This window comes from Rutidosis leptorrhynchoides, chromosome 11, assembly GCF_046630445.1.
Source record: "Rutidosis leptorrhynchoides isolate AG116_Rl617_1_P2 chromosome 11, CSIRO_AGI_Rlap_v1, whole genome shotgun sequence".
Lineage (NCBI taxonomy): Eukaryota > Viridiplantae > Streptophyta > Magnoliopsida > Asterales > Asteraceae > Rutidosis > Rutidosis leptorrhynchoides.
The window spans coordinates 266,307,043-266,316,759 of record NC_092343.1 but is presented as its reverse complement, the minus strand read 5'-3'; the positions used below and the strand labels follow the sequence as shown (position 1 = coordinate 266,316,759).

The window sequence follows — 9,717 nt, the reverse complement described above, 5'->3', positions numbered from 1 at the left end:
TAACCGGAAGTCTGGAACACACAACTAAGATGTGGATCCCGATATCGGAATCCTCGCCGATCACCACATCTTTGTTACAATCGTCACCACTGAATTCTTTATTTCCTATGAATTTTTAATTTTACAATTTTTAGGTTTTTGTGATGTGAAAATTACATAGATAAAAATGGTGACATGCGTAATACCTTAGTTCGTGTACTAGCAGAGATGATTTAAAATTATAGAGATAAAGATAAGGATGGATTTAATTTCGCATAAACACACTCTGTATTTTGTGAACAATGAAATGCCTTGTAAATCAGAATGCCATCAAATTTTATGATTTTGTAGGTTTCGATAACATTAAACTGAGAAAATGTTTCTTTGTTAGGGTTAAAATAGTAATTTTAATCATTCATGCAATTTATTTAGCACAAAAAGTAAACGACATTTTTTATTCAGTGATTACTACATATAGTCATCTTTACTCATACTGCCATCTATATCTATACAGAACTTAATGAGAAAAAAAGTAAACAGACCCTCAGTTTTTATTAAAAGAGTTTTAATTCATTTTTACACCTTTGACCCTCCCCCACTTTGTATCTTGTAAACTAAGTCCTTTTCTTGCATCTAAGGTCCTTTTTCTAACATTGTTAAGTTAATAGATAATAATAATAATAATAATAATAATAATAATAATAATAATAATAATAATAATAATAATAATAATAATAATAATAATAATAATAATAATAATAATAATAATTAATAATAATAACAATAACAATAACAATAGATTAATACCTTAAATAAATTAAGGTCTTCCACACATAGTCTTATTTTTCAAGTTAACCTCACTCGCCACTTCTTTTATTCATTGGATAGGTCAACTCAAATTAATAGCAGGTGGGTCAGGTGAGAATTCTGTCCTATTTAACAGCAGATGGGCATTTCTTACCCATTTTGCAATTGTTGGTATGTTTGTTACTGGTTAGACCATTGAGAAACCATATAAACCATACTCTTCTAACACTATAATATGATCAAATTGTAAGGGGGGGTACGTATTTTTAATGTATTGAAAGAGAGTGAATTGTTGTAACTTTTGTAAGTGCATGAGAAAAGGGGAATCCCCAAATTCATAACTGCAACTCTGTATAATCATATTGTTAAAGCTAGTCATCTATCTATATATAGAAACTCTTATTGCATATTTAGTTGTTAATAGCCATAAACTCGATTATATCATCCTGAATATTACAACTCAAATATACACCCTTATAAAATTGCATCTCTCTTTTTTCTAATGGTGAATATTATTAAAACTTTGTGTTTTTAGCAGCTTTGCAAATTAAGGCTAGGTTGCACTTTGTTGGAGCTTTTTAACTCCTTCACCATTCATAAAATCTTCTTGGTATATATTAGCTATCTATGTAAATTTGAATTTTGTTATTTTTTCATGAAATCTAATTCTTCAGATTTTTGATGATAAGTTTAATTTCAAAAACCAAGAAAAATTAACCATGATGGAAACAAAGAAAGGAACGATCTTGATGCACAGATACGAGATAGGAAAGTTGCTTGGTCAAGGGACGTTTGCTAAAGTCTACCACGGAAGAAACATAAAAACAAACCAAAGTGTTGCGGTGAAGGTAATTGACAAAGATCTAGTTATGAAGGTGGGATTGATTGATCAAATTAAACGTGAGATTTCGGTTATGAGACTAGTAAAGCATCCATATGTGGTTGGCCTTTATGAGGTAATGGCTAGCAAAAGCAAGATCTATTTTGCTATGGAATATGTTAAAGGTGGTGAACTTTTCAATAAGGTCTCAAAAGGTAGGCTAAAAGAGGACGCGGCTAGGAAATATTTCCAACAATTAGTGGCAGCAGTCGATTTTTGTCATAGTCGTGGTGTTTATCATCGCGATCTAAAGCCTGAGAATCTTCTTCTTGATGAATCCGGCAACCTTAAAATCACGGATTTTGGTTTAAGCGCGTTATGTGAGTCTAGAAGACAAGATGGTTTGTTGCACACAACGTGCGGGACACCAGCTTATGTTGCACCGGAGGTGATTAACAAAAAAGGATACGACGGTGAAAAAGCGGATATTTGGTCATGTGGGGTCATCTTGTTTGTCTTGCTTGCAGCCTATCTCCCATTTCATGACAACAATTTGATGGAAATGTATAAAAGGATTAGCAAAGGAAATTTTAGATGCCCGCAATGGTTCTCACCGGATGTCAAAAAGCTTCTTTCAAAAATTCTTGATCCAAATCCAAGTACAAGGATGACATTAGCTAAACTTATGGAGAACCCTTGGTTTCGAAAACGATTTAAAAAAATTGAGGTCCCGAAACCGGTTATCACTACTAATTCATCAAAGAGCATTATTGATATTGATAACGCGATCAAATACATGGATACTCCTACCGGTAGTTATAACAACCTTAGAGAACTAGACGATCCAAAACAAACATTGTCACAATCACCTTGTTCATCTTCTTCTTCGTCATCATTTTCAAGTGATCATACTTTGAAACCTACATCTATGAATGCATTTGATATCATATCGCTATCTCAAGGGTTCAATCTTTCGGGGTTGTTTGAAGATAACGATTCGGGTCAAATGAGTAGGGAGGCACGTTTCACAACAAAAGAGCCAGCATCAGCAATCGTGTCTAAACTAGAACAAGTGGCAGTTACAGAGAGATTTGGGGTTACAAAAACAGTTGATGGAACGATGCGGTTGCAAGGTAGTAAGGAAGGGAGAAAAGGGCAGTTATCGATAGACGCTGAGATATTTGAGGTGGCCCCGTCGTTTCATGTAGTCGAGATGAAGAAATTGTCAGGCGATACATTGGAATACAATAACTTTTGTAACCAAGATTTGAAGCCTTGTTTGAAAGATATTGTTTGGACTTGGGAAGGTGATCAACAACAAGAAAAACAAAATACACCTCTGACGAATCAAAAGTAAAAACAATACTTAGTAATTAACCCTTATTTCTGATTTTTCTGTTTGTTTTTTTTTTTTTTTTCTTGTTTATATTTTGATCATATTCTAATTGTGTTCGAGTGTTTCTTTGACTATATGTGTATATGACTCTTCTTAACTAGTGCTACTGATATGTCCCCTCTCTGGTTGTTACATAACCAACGGTTGTTTTAGTTTCAATTCATTTTGAGAACTACCTATTGAGTATCATGCAGACAAAATTATACGAAACTGAAACGGTTATATTAAATCATAACAGATTACTCAAACAACAGATCATAAACATATATAATAAATAATAAATAATCTGAATAAGAACAAAAAATTGAAACGATCTAACCAAATTGAGGTAATGCAGATGTCACGTTTGAAATTGTTGTAGAACTCTTCTCCATGGGCATTGTTTCTTTGATGAAATATATTTAAAATAATCAGGTAAAGGTTGTTCGGTGTTAGAAAAGTATACATTCAACGGTGCTACAGAAAAAAACATTCCCTCATACGGAATCGACTTTTTATATACGCAAACTAGTATTATACTTTTGACCCAAAATAGTCGCTCATTAGCCCTTCATGTGCACCGACTCTACCCCGATTTATGCCACTCTTGTACGACGTTAACGATTCGAACTTTCACCCTCATCATAAGATTCTGAATTCTGCACCACAAGATCAATCATTTGTTGCATATACTCATTTTCAGAGCAAGAAGAGCTAAACATTTTCTTTAATAAATATTACGTTCAAAACGCCAATTTCCAATGTCGAGCTGGTTCCGGAAATGTCAGTTTACCACGTTCCAAAAGGTCAGTGCCGAAAAAACCCTATACACTCCTGGTGCTATTATCAAACAGAACAGATGAATTGAAATTTTTAGAGATTTCAACATAATAAAAAACATGTGCACATTAAAGAACATAAAGTAACAAAAACACCATCAATCACATGATTGAGATTGATCCCTCATGATTCGCAAGTTTTGGTTAGATACAGAACCCAAAAAATAGCTGATCAAAAGCTTCATACGATGACTATGATCAGGTGGCACCTATTACATCATACATAAATATACACATGATACTTAAAAACTTGACACACAATCCATTGTGAGTTGGCCTTATATTTTCAATCTTTCCCTATTCTGACGAAGAAAATCCCAATACTTGTTTAGCATATGATCCGAGGGTGTAACACGGTCCCAGTGCCCAGTAACAAATATTGCATATGCATCTGCTGCGTACCTACATGCAACACCCCACCCATAATTAATTAATTCATTCATCTAGTTATTATTATTTAAAAGTATGATATGATATGATTACAATAAATAAAAGGGGACAACAAATTACTTGCCAACCCCTTTAAGTTGAGTGATGTGCGTCCAGTCATCCCGTACGAATCCTTGAGAAACCTCGAGAATAGCCTTTGTCTTTATATTTTGAAGCCCGAGTGGTTCTAAAAGCCTTATAATCATATCAGGTGGAACCTTTATTGCTGTCTCAGCATTTGGGCATAGTTCAAAGAAATCCGATACCACCTTTTTCACCTGCAATACATTAACGTACATTACATATTTTTTTTTTAATTCATTTTCGGATAAATTTGAAATAAACGAAATCAAATGAATAATCAGCATAAAATATACAAACCTGCAATCCAGTCGTCATATTAAGAAGAATACAGATACAAACAATCCTCCAAGGATCGTGAATATGATCCTCCTGAATAAGATGATAATGCGATTGTGGAGGCTTCCAAGTGTTATCCGGAGTCCTTTTTTCATAAGCCACGTCTCGCTTTTGGGCTGCAGTAAAAACAGGCTTCTTTTTCTTTTCGCCAACTCCTTTTTTCGTTTTCTTTGGACCGTTTGATTTACCTTTTGTTTCACTGAAATGCGCAACAGAAACTACTTGTTGTTTTTCCGTTATTGTTCCTGTATTGTGAAAGTAGGGTGACAATTTGACCTCCAACTTGTGATCACAAACATCACCTTCTTCTTCGGTTGTTGTTTTCTTTTGAGATGACATGTTTTGAATTTCAACTGATTTGTGGAAATAAGGTGATAACTTTCGCTCCTTGAAACCAATCGTACCAGATTTTTTGTTGGAACCTTTATACTCAAACTCAGAAAACGGGTTATCATCTTTAGACATGTTGTCAACTGGATTCAAAGGAGCGGTGATCTCAATGGGCAAACGGTGATCCCGTTTTGGTTGGGGTAGTCTTTTGCGTTTCTTGTGATCGTCACTCTCACAAACTTGAAGATTTGTCTGATTTACCTCTAAATCACCCTTTATCATGTGGACGTCATTACGAGTTACGAGATGATGTGCCTCCTCTTTTGTCTGTTTGTTGTCATGTTGGTGTTGTCTAATCTTTTTCTTTCTCCTCTTTTTGTCAGACCCTTTATCCTGATTCTTCTCCTCCTGCTATTTTATAAGATTATTTTCTAATAGAATATTGTGTTTATTATATGTACATAAGACTTATTTATCTAATAAAGGATATCTTTATTGTTTATCTTGCCTTATATCATCTATCTATTAAATACTGTATATAGTGTAACATTGTGTTGTAGCTCATGCGGTAGTGGCTTGTCTCTCTTAGCGAGAGGTCGGGAGTTCGACTCCCGTGGGGTGCAGCATTGCACACAATGTTGCCCCTTTACCCTTGAATTCCACCCAAGGGTGCCTTTCGTACATCGCGTTGCGGGGGCAGTGGGGGTTTTACCGGCCATGCCCTCGGATTGGGCCGGGTTTCCTTCTGAGCAACAGTTGGGGGCGGGTTATGCAACTGCATGGAGATGAACGTGTGGTTGGTTAAGTCCCCTCTGGGTGATCACGTACTGCTGTTAAAAAGAAATAACTATCTACAATTACACGGATCATCTACATAAACATAACAAAATGAAAATTTAAGGGTGTGGATTTTGATCAGTTACAATAAGTTCTCAATTACTTGGAGCAAAACTATTAGCTGCTGATCAAAATGGATAAAACAGCACGCAAATACAGAATTCTTAATACTAAACCTAAATTACAACATTTACATGTTGAGTTGCAAATACATGTTAGGTCTTTGAAATGTTTAACAAAACAGTTACTCCTTTTATAAGCTTTTGGATTGGAGGGATAAAGACTTATCGTCCATTCATTCAAGCCTAGTCAGCATACTACTACTGAAACGTAATTACATAACATATCGTTATATTGGAAATTATTTTGGGACACGGCAACATAGAAAGGTAGACAAGTAAGAACATTTAAGTAGTACTCTATGAATAGTAGAATCACTTACGTCATTTGGAAGAATTAATCCATCACTTTTTAGTATAGTTTCGGTAGTGCTAACAACCGATTGTATTTGTATCCTCATCTTCTTGTCGTCATGATCCCAACTCTCACCCTATTCATTCATAATTTGTTTAATCAATCATAATCATAATAATAATTAAAAAAAAACCACAAATAAAAATGATAATGATACAACCTTGATGTTTTTGTTCTTCCTTGATGTTTTTGTAACATGAGAGCTGCTGCTAGTTTTATTCATTGAATTTTGGTTAGCAGAAAGAGCAACAACAACACATCTTTGTTTTTCGGTGTGAAAGTAGGGTGATGTCTTCCGATCACCATCACGGTTTTGTTTATCCTCTAAAAACAGGTTATCATCTTTGGACATGCTGCTTTTGTTGTTATAAACTTTACAACTAAAATCATCCAACTTCTTGTTGGCATGAGAAGCCCGATTCAAAGGAGCGGTGATGTCATTAGCTTGGAGTAGTGTTCTGTTTTTCTTGTGAAATTCACCACCATGAACCTGAAAATCTGTCTGATTATCATCACCCTTTCGCTTTTTCGATTTCTGGTTGTCGTTATGAGTTATCAGATGATGATTCACCTCATCTGCCTTCTTTATGCTATCAACTTGTTTCTTCTTTTTCTTCTTCTTCTTCTTCTTCTTCTTATTTTTGTCAATGTGAGTGTCATAATCCTGATGTAAAGGGGTAGTAGTTGTCTCATTGATGGTCAATACGTCAGTTTCATGAACGCCATTGTTCATGTTTTTTCCAATATCAAGAGGATGATGATTTCCCACAGAGCCTTTCTTCTTCTCCTGAAATTTTGTAAAATTAGCTTACAGTGAATTGTTATTTTATTTATAGCTTATAATGACGATATTTTTATTCAACTGACGTTATGGATACTCTTTTTAGTGCCACCAAGATTTCAATATTCATCCAACTTTCCTCATTCACCAAATGAGCTGAAATATTAAATGAACTCTTTTGTTTTTCTTTAGAAAGTTCATAACTAGATACTACATGGATCATTCATCCAACGCATAATCTAAAATATAGGAATAATTAAAATATAGGAAGGTACACGAGTAAGATTTTTAAAAAATTAATTAAATAAATAATAAATAATATGATTAATAAAAATAAAGCCACTTACCTTGCTAATACTATCGTTAGGAATAATTATCTGATGATTTTCCTCTTTAGTTTCAGTGGGGCTAACAACTGGTTGTAGTTGTATTCTCTTCTTCTCCTTCTTCTTCTTCTTCTTGTCATCATGATCACAACTCACACCCTATTCAAAATTAATTTAATTAATCATAAAATTCCCAAAAAATATCGAAACAAACAAATAAAAATGATACAACCTGCTGCAAAATAGGCAAAGGGTCATATTTCTTCTTCTTCTTCCGTGATGTTTTTGTAACATGAGAGCTGCTGCCGCTTTTATTACTACTTGAATTTTGGTCGGCAGAAGGAGCAACATCAACACATGTTTGTTTTTCTGATACTCCCGTGTGGAAATAAGGTGATGTCTTACGAGATGGAATCTCATTGGACAAATTGTGATCCTGTTTTAAAAAGTTATTTGGTTGGGATACTTTTTTGTGTTTCTTGTGATTGTCGTCGTCACCATTATCACAAACCTCTAAATCACGCTTTCCCTTTATTGTTTTCTGGTTCTTACAAGGAAGAGATTCTCTCTCGCCCTTAAAATGATCGTGCGAACAAGTGTTAGGATTTTCTAGATGATGAACCTCCTTTTCCTCCTTTGTGCCGTTATGTTGTTGTTGTGTCGTCTTTTTGTTTTTCTTCTTCTTGTTATTGTCATTTATTCGAGTGCCAAAACCCTGAAATAAAATTGTCAAAAAGGTGTTTCTATAAAATCTGTTGTAGTTTGCAATATCACAAAAAAGTTGTTTCGCGGTGTACCATTTTAAGATTATATTGACCAAAACAATTGACCAAATAATACAGAGTTGGGAAACTAGTATATTATGACAATCTATTTCGGCCAGCTTAGCAAATTTGGCACTCAAAACATATCAACACAAGGGATTTTTAGTAAAGGCCATTATTTACAGCAAGAATAAAATAATAATAATTTAATATGTTAGATATTCTGAGTATCTACTCTTTTGCAACAATTGTTAGTATCATATACACACAAAGAAAAATAGACATTAATAACAATTTTGTAAATTGAATGTTAACAGCAATATCTAATGTTCTCTAATGAAGTGAATTTTTAGCCAAGAGCTTCTAGTGTGATTTTTTACTCGGGTCATTAGGTTTCTGCATTACTTAATTAGCATAAAACCACATAAGTACAAATACAATTCATTCTATCATCCTATGTAAGCCATTTGATTTTTTTTTTTTTTTTTTTATTTGATTTTTTTTTTTTTTTTTTTTTGAAAAGCAAGAGTAAGCAATTTGATATTAAATTGAACAAGTGGGGTGAGCTAAAAAAATAAAATAAACAGATGATATTAAATGCCTTACCAGCATACTAAACGTCTAAACAGATGTTGGATTAACATATCATTATCATTCTATTAAATTATATATTTATATTTATATTTATATCTATTATATAGATTTTATAAGTAATTTTTTAATAAATATCAAAGCAGACTACTAGTAAACACAAACACTTGAATGAAAACAAAAGAAATAGTGAGTTAGGTAGTTACCCTCTTCCTGGTATAACAGGGAACAAGTATTATATAATTCTTGTTTTTCTTGTTGAACATTTTTTTTATTTTATTTACAATCATTATTAAATAAGCAATAGAATAGAAATCAAAAATAAAAATAAATATATAGAAATTATACAACCTGCTGCTGCTGCAAAACGGGTGAGAGATTGTTTGTTGTAAGATTGACTGGAGCTGGAAGAGCAACGATATACGTTAACAATTCCTTTTTCTTCTTCTTCTTCTGAGTTTGAGTTTCAGTCTGACAAGTGTAACTCATAATCGATCGATCGATCGATTAATTCGTGCAAATGAAGTGAAGTGGAAACCAACAATTAAAAAAAAAAAAACTAATAATCAAGAAATGGAAACCGGCAATTAAAGAAAACCCTAATCAAATGAAATCACCCCTAATTTCGCCCGAGGCTTTTCCTCTTCCCAAACTTAAAAATCCCTCCAATTTTTTTATTTTTCTTGGCGAATCCCTCCAATTTCATAGCAAGGGCGAGGTAATTTTTTATTACTCCTCGTGTTTTAAATTAATAGTTCATTTTTATAAATTAAAAAAAAAAGCTTAATTTTTATTATGTCCCTTAATGTATATTAATAAGATTAAATGAGAAATAAAATGTAATAGGAAAAACTATAAAATAAACAGAAAGTACACTATTTTTATGAAAATTCTTTAAACTGTGTGTTTATTGTCTATGACTATCAATATAGAACGGAGGGAGTA

At 33.3% G+C, this 9,717-nt stretch overlaps 2 protein-coding genes across 3 annotated transcripts; one reads left to right on the top strand and one right to left on the bottom strand.

Annotated features, from left to right (window-relative positions):
* The first annotated feature begins 1,505 nt into the window (after positions 1 to 1,505).
* Positions 1,506 to 2,963, top strand: LOC139875511 (CBL-interacting protein kinase 18-like). The gene has a single exon (XM_071862847.1). The coding sequence runs from the start codon at positions 1,506 to 1,508 to the stop codon at positions 2,961 to 2,963; it is 1,458 nt and encodes a 485-aa protein (XP_071718948.1).
* A 912-nt stretch (positions 2,964 to 3,875) lies between these two features.
* On the bottom strand, positions 3,876 to 9,442 carry LOC139876606 (uncharacterized). 2 transcript variants are annotated; one of them, XM_071863948.1, is made up of 8 exons: positions 9,124 to 9,442; positions 7,650 to 8,132; positions 7,439 to 7,576; positions 6,471 to 7,097; positions 6,279 to 6,386; positions 4,631 to 5,410; positions 4,331 to 4,527; positions 3,876 to 4,222 (listed from the first exon to the last, which is right to left on the bottom strand). In XM_071863948.1, exons 1-8 carry the CDS (start codon positions 9,259 to 9,261, stop codon positions 4,099 to 4,101), a joined length of 2,595 nt encoding a protein of 864 aa, XP_071720049.1. In that variant the 5' UTR covers positions 9,262 to 9,442; the 3' UTR covers positions 3,876 to 4,098. The 2 variants fall into 2 exon arrangements, with proteins under 2 accessions (XP_071720049.1, XP_071720050.1); XM_071863949.1 differs by having other exon boundaries at positions 4,631 to 5,407.
* Between the last annotated feature and the right edge of the window lie 275 nt (positions 9,443 to 9,717).